This window comes from Lathamus discolor, chromosome Z (assembly GCF_037157495.1).
Source record: "Lathamus discolor isolate bLatDis1 chromosome Z, bLatDis1.hap1, whole genome shotgun sequence".
Taxonomy (NCBI): domain Eukaryota; kingdom Metazoa; phylum Chordata; class Aves; order Psittaciformes; family Psittacidae; genus Lathamus; species Lathamus discolor.
This window is the reverse complement of record NC_088909.1, coordinates 68,714,847-68,734,712: the sequence shown is the minus strand read 5'-3', so window position 1 is coordinate 68,734,712 and position 19,866 is coordinate 68,714,847. Positions and strand designations below refer to the sequence as shown.

The 19,866-nt window shown below is 39.9% G+C and overlaps 1 protein-coding gene across 3 annotated transcripts in view; it reads left to right on the top strand.

Moving 5' to 3' along the window:
- NTRK2 (neurotrophic receptor tyrosine kinase 2) overlaps positions 1-19,866 on the top strand; it is a 210,060-nt gene that overhangs the window by 41,309 nt on the left and 148,885 nt on the right. For all 3 annotated transcript variants that reach the window (XM_065662823.1, XM_065662822.1, XM_065662820.1), the window contains exons 6-10: positions 4,322-4,458; positions 7,111-7,243; positions 8,406-8,705; positions 13,608-13,640; positions 18,531-18,631. In XM_065662823.1, coding sequence (XP_065518895.1) covers positions 4,322-4,458; positions 7,111-7,243; positions 8,406-8,705; positions 13,608-13,640; positions 18,531-18,631 — 704 coding nt within the window. The remainder of the gene's footprint in view (positions 1-4,321; positions 4,459-7,110; positions 7,244-8,405; positions 8,706-13,607; positions 13,641-18,530; positions 18,632-19,866) is intronic.

Below are 19,866 nucleotides of genomic sequence, written 5' to 3'. Positions count from 1 at the left end.
GTAGCAGGGTTATTACAGATATCCAGAATTATAATAATTAATGCTATCAAAGTCTGAAAGAAATACTGTGTTTCAAACTTGGGCACAGGGTAATCTCTGTCTGACAGATATCAAGATGAGACTTGTGGAAAGATCATGTCACGTCTACCTTGTATGGGCTTTTATGCTACTGTCTAAATTTACTATTCTGGCAGTGTAAAAAAGGTATTTGAACCTGTTGTCTGGTATACAATTACCATATACAAAGTCCTTTAAAATGTACATCTGTATCAACAGGAGTGATAGTCATCTAAAACACTGTGTTTAACTAAATTAAGTCAGGAGTAAATGCAGCATGGCTGATGTCTTTGTAATTGTGTAGGTGTCAAAGTGCTGCTGACTTGTATAAATGTTCTCACACTACACTGGGCATATATACTGAGCACACGTGTCTGTTAGGGCACATTGTGTATTTTTAAATGCAGTTATTTTTCACTACAGGTTTTGGGGCTTAGTGTCATTGCTTTGTTGGTAAGTCCAATGTATTACATTTTCTAGACACAAGGCCTTACACAACTGCTTTTCCCAAACGGAGTCACTTCTCAATTAGTGTGCATTCTGCTGTGGAACAGTCTGGGTGCCATTGGAAGTAAAAGCCAAAATAACCTTACATTTAAAGTCTGTTAACTCAAGATATCCAACCAGAAAAAATATATCCTAAAACAGTTCTTGTATGTGTTTCCCATTCACTTCTCTTATGAGTGGGAAAGGGAGTAAAAGAGAACATACGGTAATGTGACTCTTCTGTTCTTACTTTCTTGCTGCAGTGTTTTCAGCTGGATCTTGCAGCTGTTTTTTTAGTGTAACTTCAGGAATCTATAAAATAATAAGCACTATTATTTTATAACCTTCTGGCAGGATACAAGCATGATGTAGCTGTTTGCCTCAGAGACATAACACCAATGTGACATGGGTAGACTTTTGCAAAAAAATAAAACTAGATCTGGTTCAGAGCCAGTACCAGGTTTAATGCCAGTTAGTACCAGAGCAAATTCAGCCTATCCTGTAAACAAACATGCTGCAGGAAGGAGTTGTCTCAGAACTTAACAGCTATTAACAGGGGGCTCTAAGGGACCAAACTTGTTTTTACTTTTGCTTACATGAGAGGTTTCATGTGAAACAATGTGTTAGTAGGAAATGTGCTGGCTTGCATAGTGAAACACTAATCTGTCGTGTAGACCTTGTCCCAAGTGCTAGGGCCAGGAAGAAGTGGGAAGCTTTAATCTCTTCACACGTTCAGGTCTGGCAGGAGTAGTTGGAATGATTTTCAGAGGTGGTGTGGAAGTGTAACTTTATAAAGCAAATGATCTCATTACTTCTCTCCTTGTTCCCTAACCAGCATAATTAATATCCAAATGTTCCCTAAGATTAGTTTTATTTCCTGCTCAGCTAGTTGACAGACACTGCTGAGATTTGAATTCACAGCAGGCAAGAGCAGATGGCTACCTTCGCTAACAGATTACTGCATCAAGGCGTACAAACTGTCCAGCTCTGTCTCAATAAACTTCAACATATGATTTATAAAGTGAACATAATAGAAGAAATCCATGATGCCTGTAATGGGAATCATATTACAGCACTACTTAAAGCACTGGGAGAATTGCCTAAGCAGTTATTGTATACTTGTGCTGATCTTCAAATCTTATTAGGCAAGAAAGCATTGCCTGGAAAATTATTTGTCTTCTTTTCTGTAGTACTTCCTCTCATTTAATTTTTATTGAACTAATTAAACTTAAAAGGAGATTTCCAATACATATAGCTTCTGTTGAAGTTCTAGCAGACATACTGTGTTCATACTGATTTGATAGTTGTTTGTATGGGACTTTTTACATAAGCAAAAAAGTCTCTGCTGAACTTCTATACCTGCAAGTCCATGATGAAAGCTAAAAACAAAGCAAAACAAAAAGCAAAACAAAAGAGAACTGTTGTTTCAGAAGAAGTCATTGCAAGATGATACATACATATCCAGCACAGCAGATTAACTCAATTATTTGAGATGATAGATTGCAGGTGAAACTTGCCTGGAATAGTTGATGAGACATACCTCAAAAAGAAGGCCAAGGCTTTTTACAGGGCATAGCGGCTCCAAATGATAGCACAGTATCTTTTAAAAAAGATAAGATATTTCTAGCATGTTGCATAATTATTTGCTATGTAAGTAAGTGAGGTCCTCTGTGCCTGAAGTCTGTTGATATTGCTGCCATTGTTTTTGAAGAGGGTCAGTCTATAATTCTTTGTGGTTTTGTAAGCATTCAGCATACGCATATACCCTTGATGGACAGGGATAGAGCAGTTGACATCATCTACCTGGACTTGTGCAAAACGTTCGACACTGTACCGCACAACATCCTTGTCTCTAAATTTGAGAGACATCAATTTGATGGGTGGACCACTCAGTGGATAAAGAACTGGCTGGATGGCCTCACACAAAGAGTTGTGGTCAATGGCTCAATGTCCAGCTGGAGACCAGTAACGAGTGGTGTCCCTCAGGGATCGGTGTTGGGACTGGTCTTGTCCAACATCTTTGTCGGTGACATGGACAGTGGGATTGAGTGCACCCTCAGCGAGTTTGCCAATGACACCAAGGCGTGTGGCTTGGTTGATACACTGGAGGGAAGGAATGCCATCCAGAGGGACCTTGACACGCTTGTGAGGTGGGCTGATGCCAACATCATGAAGTTTAACCATGCCAAGTGCAAGGCTCTGCACCTAGATCAGGGCAATCCCAGGCACAGCTGCAGGTTGGGCAGAGAAGAGATTCAGAGCAGCCCTGTGGAGAAGGACTTGGGGGTGCTGGTCAGTGAGAAACTGAACATGAGCCAGCTTCAGTGTGCGCTCGCAGCCCAGAAAGCCAACCGTATCCTGGGCTGCATCAAAAGGAGCGTGACCAGCAGGTCGAAGGAGGTGATCCTGCCCCTCTACTCTGCTCTCGTGAGACTTCACTTGAAGTATTGTGTACAGTTCTGGTGCCCTCAACATGAAAAGGACATGGAACTGCTGGAACAAGCCCAGAGGAGGGCCACGAGGATGATCAGGGGACTGGAGCACCTCCCATATGAAGACAGGCTGAGAAGTTGGGGCTGTTCAGCCTGGAGACCTGTTCAGCTTGGAGACCTCATAGCAGCCTTCCAGTTATCTGAAGGGGGCCAATAAGGATGCTGGAGAGGGACTCTTCATTAGGGACTGTAGTGACAGGACAAGGGGTAATGGGTTAAAACTTAAATGGGAAGTTTAGATTGGATATAAGGAGGAAATTCTTTCCTGTTAGGGTGGTGTGGCACTGGAATGGGTTGCCCAGGGAAGTTGTGAATATTCCATCCCTGGCAGTGTTCAAGGCCAGGTTGGACAAAGCCTTGGGTGACATGGTTTAGTGTGAGGTGTCCCTGGCCATGGCAGGGGCGTTGGAACTCGATGATCTTAAGGTCCTTTCCAACTCTAACTTTCTATGGTTCTATGATTCTATATGCTTACTTTTTTGGGAAGCTCACATTGCTTTTAGTGCTGAAGAATGAGATACAGAGTGGTGTATAGCTCTGTGAGATGGAGGGGGAATCCTGATTTTTGCAGTATCTGGGTTTGTTTCCTGGTGAGTGGTACCATTTCGGTCACTGCTTTTCTGCTTTCCTAAGGGCATTAGTGAAGTCTACTGAGGTGCCTTGGATAGCAGTTCTGTTCTTCACCTTCTCTTCTGTCATTTCTTTCCTCTGGTTTGATCTGTTCAGTGCTCTGTGTCCCTCACTTTGTACAAAAAATCTAGCTTTTGCCCTGGTCTCTGTGAGCTGTGTCTGTATGACAGAAAGGGCTCCAGTCTCTTGTGTGATACTGGGAGCTAATGGGATTTCCCTGTTAGTGTTGTGGAGAACAGTGGGAATACCACAGTTCCAGTTTGTGGAAAATAGAGGTTTCTTTGTAGCTGTTACAGATTAAATTTCCTGTTTTGAAGTGTAAGAGAATGTTGGTTTCTTTTCACTGAAGTTAAAAAATGAAGTTAGGATAACTTCTGTTTGCCCACCTGAAACATTTCTGTATATAATTGGCTTTATGTATTTCCAGATGCAGTAATGTTTTCTTAGGGAGTGAAGCAGAGAAGCTGCAGAAGAAAATTCATGTTTCTAAAGATGCTGATTGTGCTCTCTGACTGAACAGTAACTGAGCACAACAAATACGTGGTATAGTGGTGTTTTTGCTTGCATTTATAAAGCCTGCTTAGAATTGAGTGGTGTCTATTTCTATCAAATACAAATGCATGTGGATTTTTTTGTTGTTGTTGTTTCTACTGTAGACTTGCCCTCAGCAAACCTAAGCAATTACAACATCACCGTAGTGGAAGGAAAAAGCATCACATTGTACTGCGATACTACTGGGGGGCCACCTCCTAATGTGTCCTGGGTGCTCACTAATCTTGTTTCAAACCATGAGGTAAGTTTCATATTCAAATACGTGACAATTCAGAGACAGGGGATACCTGCTGAAGGATGGAATGAAGTTTCATGTCCACCTGTAGTTAAGTTTTTAATAAAAAGATGAAATAGAAAATTAATGTTTGGATTACATTTATTTCCCAGTTACTTTCAATCCAGGGTGACTGCCACAGGGCATCTGGAGAGTGACAGACATTTGCTCCTTGGGACTGTGATTTGCACTTTGGTTTTCGGATGTTCACTTGTAAATGAGAATAGTGTAAATTTTGGGGAGTCATGTGATGATTTGGGATGCTAAAACACAAAGGCTTTCTTATTGTCACTGATACCTGCATGCAGAGAAAGTCTAATCTACCTAATCGTAAAAAAAAAGCTTTGTGTCTCTAATTTCATTACATTTTCATGCCAAAAGCTTTCTGTATTGGAATTTGGTTGTAAAAATTTTGTGGCTTAGTTTCCTTCAACAAACAAAGCAACAATAGGAAGCCTCAGAAACTGAAGTGAAGGTTTTACTAAAAAGAATGGATTTTTTTTTAAATTAAGTATGAAGATGTTTCCTCAATAAAATCATCCAGGCAGGGGGAATTTTATTTTCTGAGGTATTTGTATTCTGTGTCCCTACTTTCGAAGATTTGCTTATATGCTTCTCTATCAGAGAAAACAATCATTTTACGTCCATTGTGCACACAATCTAAACACAGCTTCTGACTTCTTAAATTGCCATTATTTACAGTGGGCAAGACCCGCAGTTATTTACAATTTTATGTCATTGGCTTTCCGACATTCATCCTGGTGCAGACTGCCTAAACCTTCCTGGTCTGTACAGGTCTGATGTGTACTTCCAAAATTGTTCCTGCAGCATGGCAGAGGCAGGATCTCCGGGGTCTCATGGTCTTTGTACTTTCTTCCTTGAGGTCATTGTATCAGGCCTGTATAGAGTGTGACTAGCCTGTCTTTCAGCTTTCATAAAGAAAGAGTTCTGCAGAGCTCTAGTTTTATTTTTAAAATTTTCTCTAATCTCTAAAACTATCCAAAGGCATCAGTCATCAAGAACAAGAAATTAAAAGAGTTTAAGGAACCCATGCCAAGTTCTGCTCTTTCTTTTCCTTTCCTCTTTTTTTTTTTTTTTTTTTTGGGGGGGGGGGGAGGGGTTGGGGGGTATAAGTCAAAACAAATGTGGGATGCTGTTCAGAAAGTGAGATCACCTAATTTTTTAACCCTCCTATCTGTGAAATGCCATGGTCAGTTTGCTTCAGGCTTTCCAGACATACTCCGTTCTGGCATAACTTAATCTTGAGATTTCAGAGGCACTCATAATATAAGCTGGCTAAAGACATAGACATGGGACACAGTAGTCTTTTCAGTAGCAGAAGAATGAATGCCTGTTAAACCTCATTAGACATTCACAACTGTTCTTCCCTTTTCTGTGAATATTGTTTCTGCTTTCCTTTCTCTCACTTCCATATCTCAATTTCTGCATCCCTTTTCTTCACCTCTTAAGGCGCTTCTGCCTGTTTCCTCTCTCTTTCCTATATTCTAATATCCTCTCCATTTCCCATATTCTAATTTCCTATTTCCTAGATTATAACAAAAGTTGAAATTAAACTCTAGTCCTGCAAAACTAACTGTGCACTCTCAGTTTCTGTGCTGATGCATAGTCTGATCGATGTTGGTTAAATTTGTCTTGCTAGGTATTTCAGCCCTGAGCTGTAATTGAGCCCGTCTGCTTTCAGTCCGGTTTTGAACATGGCTCACCTCTGAGAGTTGTGTTGCACATAGAGAAATGTGTAATGGGGTGTTTGATTTTCCACTCACCTCCCCTAGTGTCACACTGGAATCAAAGGGAAGTTTAACTTGAGTGGAGTTAAGCTGTTACCTTGAGGTTCAAAATTCTGATTGCACAGGGCTGTATGCAGGAGTGTTCCCACTGACTGCCACTGAAACCACTGTGGTTTTACAGATGCAGTGTGCCATTTGTTCATGTTCTGTGCAGCACTGACGTGTATGTGTACAGTAAAAAAGCTACTCAGAAGTAGTTTTTTAAAAAAATCCCAATTATTATTTATTTTTTAATGCATTTTGTTCCTTTCTTGCGTAAGAAAATAGTCTTGCATTTTATGAAAAATTCAAGTATAAAATAGCAATTATTTGGTGTTCATATGAAGGGCCTGCTTTAAAAAGCAGTTTTGCTATCTTTTGCTGTCTTGCTTTTTCTTTTTTTAGTTAGGCTTTATTCAGTGTTGCATAGCTGATATTCAGTATGGCATTTAAGGCTATAAATGGGACTGAGCTTTCTAAGAATCATAATAATCAAGATTTCTAAGAATCATAATTCTTACCATAAGTAGCCTGTGTCTAAACACATACAACAATACTTGGGCAGTAGCTTAGGTAGTGGAAGGTATGTAATTTATCATGTAAGGTTTCATGAGGATTCTCTGAATCCGCTGCCAATGATGGCTACATTTGGTTCTGTAGGTGTTTTGTATCTGTTTGGATAAGACAGTGAAGTAAGCCTTTGATTAATTGTGGACTAATACAGCTAAAAGGAATGGGACATGAAAAATACCATTCAGGTGTGGCCAGTGATTTCCTGCCTCTCTCTTGTTCTTTATGCTGCGGTTGACACATGTTTTCTGATCGCTTGTAGAGTGACACAAGTAAGAACCCTGCCTCGCTAACCATAAAGAATGTTTCATCCATGGACAGTGGACTGTGGATTTCCTGTGTAGCAGAGAACATTGTGGGAGAAGACCAAGCCTCTGCTGAGCTCACGGTATTCTGTACGTACACAGGCCTCCATACAGCTCCTGAGGCCAAACTGCGTTGGCAGCAACTGTTTCGGGTATACATATTTTTTGGGCATGCAGGTTGTTGAAACAGAAGCTCTTAAGGCATGTAAACTATTTGTCTAGTGCAGTTAATGCTGGGAGTAGCCCAACCAGCAGAAGTTATATTTATCTTTTTCAGCCCTGCGTTCAGCAAAATATCTATTTCTAAATGTTTTATCTTCCAGTTAGAATGATCTGTAAGTAAAGGTCTGAAGTGCAAAATACTCAATGCCACTGTCAGTGTGAGAAGGTTTGTAATGGTGTGTGTGTACATAAACACTGTCTTAGGAATTAAGAAGTGTGAATGCATGAAAAGGCTTCTAGAATTAATTATGACACTACAAATATTTAAGTTCTTATTATCTAAAGCAACGACTGCAAAAAATAGCACACTTGCAACAACATTTGTGCTGCCAGATGTAAATTTATTTGTCATAGCTTTGAATAATATACTTATTTGTCAGCGCCAAGGAAGGGGGAAGGGACATGTAGAGTAGAGGCTTTAGCTTCTTAGATCTAAGCTCCAGCCTGAATTCATTTTATGTGAACTAAACAGCATGTTTTCACAAGTTGCAACCCTCTGTTTAATTGAAGATGGGAATGGAACGCTTTATAGATGGCAAACTTTGTTCATCATGTGCTCATGACAGAGTAAACTAGAAAAGTCACTGTGGATGTAGGTTTGTAGGTTGAAATTGGATATGTAATAGGTATGGGAAGAAATACAAGCTAGAAATGTTTGAACAGTGTAAATGAGATTCTTAGCTTGGCACTGTTATGAGTAATAAAAGGGAGTATAACTAGATAAAATTGAATTCAGTTAAGAATAAATATCAAAATTTCCCAATAGTGAAATAATGGGCAAGGTGTTGGAATAATCTCCTGAGGGAAAGAGAACAAGTCTGTAAACTTGGGGCATTTAACAGGTTTGAGCAAAGAATGAGAAAATGCATAGTAGAAAATCGTCTTTCCCTGACAAAAGAATCCAGAGAATTAAGTCATCTGTTCTGGCTTTGATTCTGTGAGAAAAATAATATGAAGTTTGGATTCCTAGCTGAGTATATTTCCAGTACCAAAATATTCTGATGTTCCTCCCTCTTTTTTTCCGATACAGTTGCACCAAATATCACATTTATTGAATCTCCAACCCCGGACCACCACTGGTGTATTCCATTCACTGTGAAAGGGAACCCTAAGCCCACACTGCAGTGGTTCTATGAAGGGGCTATACTGAATGAGTCTGAATACATCTGTACTAAAATACACGTTATCAATCAAAGTGAATACCATGGCTGCCTTCAGCTGGACAATCCTACCCACCTGAATAATGGTGCTTATACCTTACTAGCAAAGAATGAGTATGGAGAGGATGAAAAACGGGTTGATGCTCATTTCATGTCAGTGCCTGGAGATGGTGAGTATAATTTTTTTTCCATGTTAGCAATTGCAGACTAATGAGACTGTGGACACAGTGCTTCTGGCCAGTTTAGCTATTTTGGAGGAAGCTTTTTATATGCTTTTTTTTTCTCTTCTCTGAATGACTGTCTTAAAGATTACCAGTAAAATAATGTTTTGCTTGAGCATTTTCTTCTTGCTTATTGCTTCTCAAGGGAGGCCATGCTAATGTTCTGTAAATCTTCCCTATGAGCAACCATCCTCAGTGCTATCTATGGCCAAGAAAAGGTTGCTGTTTCTGAAGTGTTTTCTTAATCCTCAGCTCTGATCATGGGAAGCAGTGAGTTCCAGTTCAGCCACTCTATGAGTTTTCTGCGCTGCCTACAAATGGAAGTAGGCTGTGTATCCAAGAACATGGGCCATGCCCATCTAGTGCCTTGTTGCAAAATGGATAATGCAGTCCAGTGAGTTTATGATAGTATGTTGTTTAGGACACCAGAGGGAGCTGGGGAGAAAACAAATAGCACAAAGGCAGGATGGACAAGGTCTCAGGTCCTCACAGGCATTGCAACGTTCCAATTCCCATTCATTTCAATAGAGGCTGGGCACCCACATGCCTAGGAATAGTTATATTCAATATGGTTCCTGGTAAATATATGCATCTTCAGTTGCTCAAAAGGCTCTGCCTCATGCCTCCTAAATTCTCTGTGAGCAGGCTCAAGGTGGATTAACTCATTGAACTGCAGGGATTGCTGTAAGTGATTGATGTTCACTGTGGTTTGATCTTTTCCCACGTTTTTAAAACCATATGTGAAATGACTGTAAGAATAAGAAGACATACATGTAAGCATATTGCTGTATGTGGAAAAAACTCTGAGTAGACCTTGCACAGCTGGAGTGGAAATAAAGGCATGTTTCTGCGCAAATAATTGCACAGTCATATATGAAAATATATGCATCTGTGTACCTTTGGCTTTTTAGCCATGAGATATAAATAACCGCCTTCTTTTCTGAAACAGCAGTGTGCAGTGCTAATGTTATCTAGTAGGAAAAAAGAAGTGAATATTTAAATTCTCTCTCACACATGCTGGCTACAGACAGTAAAAATATGGTCTGAGTTTAACGTTTTTCCTTGTCAGCTCAGTCTGCTGTAGGGAGAGATGGAGGGTCTTTTCCTTTCTCACCCCTAGAAAGGAGAAGGTGAAGAACTCATATAACCAGGCTTTATTTACTGCTGCTGCCCTTAGTGCTCCTCTCCTCTTTTTTCTCTGGAATTCTTCCTTAAATAGACCCATTACAGAAAAGTGCCATGGTTTCATCTACTGGCATTCTGTAATACTGCATTATAATGGTCCTGTAAAACATTTCACCTCATGCATGTTCTGTGTACAGTGGAAGTTCTTTTACACCCTGATTATTTAATCTGAACCTAACTGCATTTTCTTAGCAGAATACCAGTTCCTGTAGTACATTCAGGTGAATTTATAATTTTTTGTCTTTGATCCAAATCCCTTCTCCTCTATATACTGAAAATTTCCCAGGTGTGACTTTTTAAATCGGTAAATAGAACTGTAGGTATCCTCTAAATTAGAAAGACAGCTTTATTTATTTATTTATTTATTTATTTATTTATTTATTTATTTATTTATTCATTCATTCCATCCTCTTTACAGTCATAAGGAATGTAAATCTCCTAAAATAATCTCTCACAAAAATACTATACCTGAAATTGGACTATGTACAGACAGGATGTAACTGCACTAGAAATCAGTTCATGCATAATGGATGACACAAAACCAGTCTTAAAAATTAACAAGGGAAACTGGTTATCTACTTAGCCTCCTCAATATTGTTTTTATTTTTTTCCCTGTGAGAATCATGCCACTGAACTTTAGAAAACATCACAACTTTGTTGTCTCCTCCACTGAAGCTGGCATAAAAGCACATGTTAAGAAACCAGAATCCTCTGTGCATCGTATTACAATTTTTGTTTTAAACTATTACTATTTAAAGCAGTGTCAGGCTTTTTCAAACCCTTAAAAGGCTTTTTCAGTGCTGTCGTTACTGTGTAGTTTCTTCTTCTGGCCCTCATATTGTACAATGAAGCATAAAGATTAAGGCCCACACCCTGGTATTATGTTCATTTCCATGCTTTCCTGACTGAATTAAATACCAGCCCTGATGTTTCATGGGGTGGGGTATACTCACTGAGCTTTAAACTGATTCTCTGGTTATTGCATCACTTACGGGCAAATGCTTGAAGGTAAAAACAAAAGGAATAGAAAAAAAAAAAACCACCTCACCTATAATCCATATGTCTATCTAGATTAAATACAAGTAAGTCTGAAACATGTTCTGTCATCAGCAGTGTAATGCTCCACTTTCAAGGTTTCATGAAACATAATGACATGTTTTGTGCTAAGATGCTTTCAATTTCCAGCATGCTACTTGCAGAACATTTTTCACTGGTCCAAAGAGCCAGGCATAAATGAGAGGAAACTATATACTACAGTGAAATTTAGATTGAGTTACTGATAACATAATTAATGTTGTAAATTAAGACTTTAATTTAGATATGAAGGCCTGGAAGAATAAATTTCGTATCCTATTAGCTAGATTTTTAACTAGTTTTAGTCACTAAACATCTTGGATTCCTGTAAAGTTCTTCTTGCTGAGGATGACTTGATTATTTTAGATTACACCGCAGCAAACAATAAGCAAGAAATTCTGGAGGATGTTCTTAGTTGATCCAAAACAGCTAATAAATGTGGGAGAGTTTTTTACCAATACTAAGTATTTTTAATTAAGCTTATTAATCTTCCAGCTCTGTACTCTAAAATTCAGCTGAAGGAATCCAAGTCACATACATCTTGTCAAATTAAAAGAATATGTTAAATATGCCTTAGAAGTCACATCTTGCTTGTGCGGCATAACAACATGGGGCTGTTCTGCAGAATTATGTTTTTGGATTGACTCTTCTGCTGCTGCTTTATTTTGAAATGTTAACTTTATGAAGAAAGAAGCAAGCAAACCAACTGTAGTTGATATAGCTTATAAAGAGGAGTGAATAGGATGTCTCTTTATAGTTTATTTATGAAACAACCTGTTCTACCAGAGACCGAAACAACAATGCTGTTCTTTGTTTGCCTTGAAAATAATTGTGTGTAAATGTGCAAAATGACTGTGGTGAAGTTTAATGTTAGAGTAGCTTCAACAGATGTTTTGTTGATTTGAGCAGATACATTTCTATGTATGAAATACTGAATAGAAATTTGGTGGTTTTCCAGCATCTTATTTTTTGCAAATTTATTTGGAGTATTCAGTTATATAAATGGTGTTTGAATGGAGTTTATGACTTTCTAGTTTATATCCCTGGCAAGAGTTAGGGGGTTAAACTAATCTGATTACTTTATTGCTCTTCCAGTAAACACTAACAAAAAAGTTGCCATTTAACTCAGGAGTAGATGCCTGAGAATATTTTTGTTGTTCTTTTTTCCCTTGAGATTACGGAAGGTAAATTAGAATACTGTCTTTCAGCAGATGGATGTTTATACTGGAAAAACTGTATCCATGAACTTTTATGGACAGAAGACCCTGGTCAGATGTTGCTTGAGAACAGCTATTACAAGTTTTCTTCACTTGTTATTTATTTCTGAAAATTTACATAACAGCTCCCATGGGGTCTATTAACCTGTGTTTCTGGAGACTAGAATATCTTCAAATGCATTTAAAAATATACCTAAATATCTGCTGCTCTTCTGCAAATAGGTTGCAACTCTGTTCGGTATTTTAAGTACAGATTCTCACGCTGTTGACAGAAGCAGAAGCAATGGTGTTCTGGTCATACTTCACAGTGGCTTCATGGCAGTGTAATGCCTGGACTTGCTGCTATGGATTTACTGTATAGTACTATAAACAATTAGACATTCTGAAGTTTGATTAATCTTTAGAGATTTTAGCAATCTGTTAGTTTTATTTCCAAACCACTAAAGAGTAACAATATGAAAGAGTTGATTAGAAGCCTACCACATAAGCTGTGCTATAAATACATTATAGACCAGAATGAACGGGTATGTTGAAATACAACACAAGTATCTTTCAAAGTTCAAATAGTGTAATAATGCACTAATTTCAGTGGGCGTTGTGTGCATTATACTAACATATGTGCTCAGCCTTACATATGTGCCGTAATTAGAAAAAGCTGCCAACTGGAACTAGTAAAATTTCGAAAAGTGTTGACTAGATGGGTACCCATTTGCTTGTGTAAAGGCTGGCTTCTGAAACATCTGGCTCTTCTGGTAAGAGTTCTGACTGTGTATCAGCTGTGCAGCTGGCTTTCAGAAACATCCTTTTACAAAGCAAATGAAATTGTGCTGCTTAGGTCATTGCTACCTCTAGCTCTTAACTTGCCAGCTCACAGCTAAACTGATTTGCTCTCACACTGACTTAATAGCAAAATTTTTGGACCAGGTAAAAGTCAGTGATTGTTAATGCTCACTGAAATCTGCTTCCACCTACAGTCAGGAAGAATTTTACCATTGATTTTTCAACAGTTATTCAATAGTAATTGTTGCGCTTACTCCAGATACATGTTACTAGCAGAAAACAAAATTTTGCCCACTTGGGAAATATGCCTGCCTTTGCCAGAGCTAGTGCCAGTAGCTGTTTTACATGGCGTAAAATAATAACCTTTGGGATAGCTCTAACATTGCTGTAAATGTTATTTGGTAAACAGGTAATATGATACATTGATGTTGCTTTGCATTTGGGTAGGTATCATTGCTATTGCAAATAACATGTCAACTCTGAGAACAGTTCCTGAAGAAACTCTTACTCTTCCAGCATTTGCAATCTATTTACAAAGATTTTTCTTTCTTTCTTTCTTTTTTTTTTTTTTTTTTTTTCTTTTCTCCATGTACAGGTAGTGGCCCAATTGTGGATCCAGACGTTTATGGTATATATTTGCTTTCCTTTTTCTTTTCTTTAATGATTCAAGTGAAGGAACTGAAACCATTAAAAGATTGACTGTCAGGCTAAGTTAAATTGAAATAGCACATATTATAACACAGTTATGAAAGGTACTTTGTATTTTTGGTTCTTCTCCTGCCTTGTATTATTTAAGATACATGAGTGCAATATGACATTTTACTTACTCTGCTGCTTTTGATTCACATTAGGAGAAGCATAAATCCACTGCTACTAATGGTTGCAGTTGATCCCGTAGGATGACAGCTGTCTGATGTAGCTCACAGAAATGAGATTTCATGAACCCTTTGGAGGCATTTCTTGGAGGAAAGAGAGTTCGTGATTTCTCCTTACATAACTTAATTTTTTCAGGGATGATTCCATACTTATTTTGCCTCCAAAAATGTGCTCCTAAATCCTACTTAAAAATGAGGTTGGCACAAGTAATTTTTCCTGTAGGCAATTTATTTTGCTCTGTCCACTCATTTGTACCTTTCCTTAATCTCTCTTGCATGAGCAGACCATCAACTCAGTGATATCTGAGTGTGTGCCAGAAGATTTGATGACACACTCTTCACATTAGCTTTTTTAGTTAGGCAAAATGTTTTGGTCTGTACCTAGTGAAAGCCAGTGTGCACTAGAATAGAGGCTGCAGATTGAAAAGCATAATATTTCTGGTATATATCTGGTGAGTAGGAAAGTCCTAACCAACATACTCAAAAACACCCTTTAACTTCCAGTAGAAGCTGGATTCTGTTTGGTGTACTTTTTATGTGGATAAAATGGCCCATGACTCAAGTTTCCTTAAGCTGATCTAAATGTTATTGCTTTGATTCCATTCCATGTCATTAAACTTTAGCAAATGTGCAATTGAAGCATCAGTTTGGTTTTAAGTGCTTAGAAATACTAAAGGATATCTTCCCCTCCCTCTTTTTCCAAATTCTTTTTTTTCTGGGGGGAGTGGAGGTGGGAAGGTGGTGACGGTTTACACGGTTTCTTACATGTGTTTATTATATAAGCCCTATGCACGAAGATTTTGATTCTGAGCTCTTTTCCAAGGTCCTGATGCCTGGGTATGGTTTAAACCATGTGAGTGCTGTGTTTCAATTGACTTGGGTAGGTTTCTGCTAAGATGCGCACTTTGAGCAGAACACAGCCTGCAAGACCTAGTCCTGATGAAGGCAGCCTTCCTTTTTATTCTTGGCTTTTTTTTCTGCTGTGTGAAGCTGCCGTCTTTGATCTTTGTTTCAGTGACTCAATGCTTGCTTTGAGAAACACTTCATAGTCCAGAGTGTTTCCCTGATTACTCCAAATTCAAAAGTCCAGTTAGTGAGCTGAATGAATGAGGCTGGCTGGAAAGTGTAGGAACTATTGCCTGCATGGCTGTCAGTGGGACCCCTGGGATGTTCTCCCCCTCCAGAGACTGAGAGCTTTTCAGACTGCTCTGTGCTAACCTGTTTACCCACAACTTGGATTATGTAGGAAGGGGGATTTAAAGCACATAAATGCCCTCACCCCCCCTGCAGTCTTCCTTCTAAAATGCATTTTCAGAGCCCCATGCTAATCCTGTTGTGAATGTGCCTAGTGTAAAGGGTAAAGGCAGCATCAGAGGGTTTGATTCTGCTGGGCCCTGGGACTAGCTGTGTGTCTCAGTCTGTTGGCTGCCAGTAAAGTTAATGGGAGCTGCAAGGTACTTCCCTGCAAGTGCCGGGGTGCCACATGGCCGGGGCTCCCCATGGGGGTCGATCATGGCAGGGCCTGGCAGCCAGGGCTGTCCCACCACCCCAGCCAGGAGCAGGGCAGCCGGGGGACACCACGGCAGCCCCAGGCCCAGCACTGGCCACTGCCCTGGGGTGGAGGCCAGGCCACGGGCCTGCAAGTGGAGCATAGCTGGGCAGGGCCAGGCTGTGAGGAGATGGAGACAGAGGAGATGGAGGGCCAGGGACCCCAGGCTGGAGTACTCCTTTGTGTGGAGCAAAGTTTCATTAGCTGGGTAGGGTCTGTCCCTTGGGAATTGACCATCAGAGTCCTGTACTCCATGTGAGCTGGGAGTCCTGGCTGAACAGGGCATTGCCTGCTGTGATGCGGCGCACTTGCTAGCGCCTCCAGCTCACCTCTGTGGCACCTCTTGGAACAGGCATAGAGGGAAGGCTGTCTTGGCCCCATCTGGGAAGTAACAGAGAAATGAAGTGACTCACATGGGGCTGAGCAGGAAATCAGGTGCAAAGCCAGCTTCTTTATCTCTGAGTTCACATCTTTGTGCCATGCTGCTTCTTCTAATGTGATAGTGAACATGAGAGAGACCACATGCCCTGTATCAGCCATCCCCACAGAGGACTGTGCAGAGTGACCCCCCAGTGCTGCTGTGACTCTGTTTGTCTGTATCCCAGCCACCATGTGCCTTGTTTGTGAAATGGCTGTCAAATACTGCACAGTCTCAGCTGCGATTCCCCGCAGTCAGTGTAGCCACAGGTGGCTGCATGAGGTATGCAGCCCTGGAGAACCTGCCCCTGAAGCAATACTAGTCCCACATAGCGTGAGTCAAGAGGCGTGACTGTCTGTATCAGAGCGCTCAGTATCTATGTCAGGATTTCGTAGTGAAATGAACAGGCATTTGTTTAACCCAGAATCGCTGCTTTTGGCTGAATAGCTGTTGCATATGTTTTCCTTGCCTGGCTCACCCATTTCAAGAGGCTTTGAAGATCTGGCGCCAGTTCAAATGCAAGCACTTCACAGTTATACAAAGGGGAATGGCAATGCATCACTGTACCAGCGTGGCCTACTTTAGCTCTTGCCCATTTTGGTTAAAAGTGCATTCAGAGGATTCACAGACCAGACGTGAACCACTCTGCTTAGTTCCCATTAGTCTATCAGGTGTGATTTCCAGTACTTTTGTACAGACATGAGCATAAATAGAATTGCAAATAGCATCGGCTTTTGCCCACCACTGTATTTACAGGTAAAATTAAGAGCAAAAAACCTTCCTCTTCAAAGTCTGTATTACAGAGCCAGAGCAGTAAAGGCTCTAAATACTTGTTTTCTATAGTGATCTTTTAAATACAATTAATATAGGATTGGTCAAAACTGTATTTGTGAAGCTTGTCCCAGCTAATTGTAAAGGAAGCCAAATTTTGTAGGCTGAAGTACTTGTTGTAAAGCAGGCTCTTCCTGAGAATGAATGAAGCAGAAGTCACTGCTGTGGCACAGCCTGCAGTCACAGTGGTGGATGGTCTGCACAGCACCTTGTTCAAACGTCCAGGCTACTCATGCAGGTGACCCATTCAAGGACAGGTTTGTGCTGCCCAGACTAAGGAGTGCTGTAGGTTTGCCTCTTGCTACTGTTACAGCTTTGCTGCCTTGGATGATACAGGCATAGAGATGCCGGGCTGAGTGAAAGAATTGAAATGGTAGAAGACCAGGAAATTAAATTTGGTTTCTCATGAAACCTTTGTATACTTAATATGTATTTGGGCTTGAAAGCGTCCTGTCCTTCAGCAGGCATGGTATAGAGCCAAAATAAACTGCCTGACTGTACTGACTGTAGCACTGGAGCCAAAGGTAGCTGTGTAGCTTCTTCATATACCAAAAAATCTGCAGTCTGCCAAGTGCTTTGCAGCAAGCAAATGTGTTCATGCATGCATGAAGATCAAAAGCCCAGTGCAACTTGCTGCTAGCATTGCCAGCTGAGCTGTCCAAACTGGCCTTGGGAGCTAAAGCAGATAAACCTTCTGAGATGCAGGCTCTCCCTGCCCTTGCTCAGCAGCAGTTCTGTGGTCAGAATAGTTCCTGACTCTGTAGGTATTGAGAGCTATGCCTCTGCACTCTGCCTTTTTAGATTCATAGTTAAAATTTAAACTGTAGGCTCATGGCACTGATTTTAATTGAAAAGTGTAAAGAAATATGCAGTTAATTGCAAATATAAATTACAGTGCTGGAGGTGCATTTTGCTGTAGATGCAGTTATAGCCCCTGTTTGTTACTTTCACCTGCACACATTACAGTCGTAAAACTGGAACGTTATGTATTTTTCCAGATGTAATCATAAAATATATGAATTTTTAATATTATTGTAATGCATGTTTCTCTAAGTTCATAGTATACTATTTAATTCTTTTTGTTTCATATGAATAATTTTCACAGTAAATCATGGACTATAATTATGTGTGTTTCATTTTTAAATAATGATAAATAATTAAGCCATGTTCATTCTTTTCATAGAATAGTTCTGAATTCAACCCTGCAGATATATCAGTGGAATTATTTTGATAAATCAAATTAATTAAATTTCTTCATACTATCTCTCTTAATTTTTTAAATGGTTTATGGTGCTCCTGTAACCTCTGTGTACACAAAAGTATTTTTTATTATTTTTTAAATTAAGAAAAACAGCTATTTTACGTTTGATAGTAATAAAAGTAGCTACAAACCCATCTGCCAAGTTTTTCACAGCTAAACAAAAGTGCCCAAGCTAATTCCTAAGACTGTCCTATATTTGGCTGAATACAAGGCTGAAGAAGTTCAGTGTAGAGGGCAGTCTTTCATTTTTTATGCGAAGTCAGAAGTGCATAAAAATAGCATCCATAAAAATGGATGGAGTTCTTATTTAACTCTAGTTTTTCCAGTAGAGATACAAATTATGGCATAGATGGCTTCTCTTTTGAAGTCTGTCAGTCACAACCCATTTGTTTGATTATCTATCTGCCACAGGGATTCCCCCCACAATGTTCCAGCTACATTAGCAGTTATGTATTATTTCCAAAGAGCTTAGAGCCCTGAAAGTTGTTAGTGGCCTTACTGACTCAGAGAACAGAAATAATAAAGACAAACCTTTCCCCTCTAAGGTTACAAAATTATAAAAGCAACCTTTTTTCCTTCCTAAGAGTATGAAACCACGCCTAATGATCTTGGAGACACCACAAATAACAGTAATCAAATAACTTCTACGGATGTTTCCAACAAAGACAATGAAGATAGCATCACTGTAAGTATATACATTGTTTCCTGATCTGTAATCTTGGCAGACTTTCTGGCTATACAATTCACAAAACTGCAGAGATTGTAATAGGACCCTGAGCTACCAGAACACCACAGCTATTACTGTTCTGTGATCAAAACTCAGGAAAAAAAAAGGGCAAAAAGAAAATCAATGCTCCCGCTCTTGTCCTCCCCGTGTGTTTTTGAAGAGTGAATCACTTTTCAGTACAAGTAAAATTGCTAGCTATTTTGTGTCCTGCTTTTCAAAACAACTAACTGTAATTTTTTAGCCGAAGACTTTTCTTCTAATTTTAGCCAAGAAGAACAACTTTTTATTTACAAAACAAAGACATTCAAGGTAAATTTTAAGATCGCTGTTTGAATTCCATCCTGGTTCTCCTTGTAGAGGGGATGTGCTGCAATGAACTCTCAAATTATAATTGTATGCTTTAGAGATAAGATTTCATGCTGCGTGGAGACCTCATAGCAGTCTTTCAATATCTGAACAAGGCCTATAAGGTTACTGGGGAGGTACTCTTCATTAGAAACTGTAGTGATAGGACAAGGGATAACAGCTTAAAACTTAAACAGGGGAAGTTTAGATTGGATATAAGGAGGAAGTTCTTTACTGTGAGGGTGGTGAGGCACTAGAATGGGTTGCCCCTGGAAGCTGTGAATGCTCCATCCCTGGTGGTGTTCAAGGCCAGGCTGGACAGAGCCTTGGGTGACATGGTTTGGTGTGAGGTGTCCCTGGCCATGGCAGGGGGGTTGGAACTAGATGATCTTAAGGTCCTTTCCAACCCTAACTATTCTGTGATTCTATTATTCTATGTAGGTTTCTCATCTAATAATTTGCAGTAGATTTTAGTATGGGTAGCTGAATTGGTGGACCTCTTCTTTGCATCCTTGCCTCTCATGCTCTCTAATACTGAATTGCTGAAAACCAGTAATGGGTGGCTAGCCTGGCTGATACTGCAGCATTCCTGCATCAGTGACTCTGTAAAGCAGCAAGCAGTGGAGCATGTGTGCGTTTGTGAACCAGAGAGCAGACTTCGAGTTGGGACACTCTGCTAAACCTTTGGAAGGATCCCAGGCAATCTTTTCTCATTGGATAATAGAATCATTGCGTGTCTGAGGTTGGAAGTGACCTCTGGAAATCCTCTGGTCCAGTGCCTTCTGCTTAAAACAGGTCCATCATTGTTGCTCAGGGCTGTGTCCATGCTAGCTTTGATATCTCCAGGG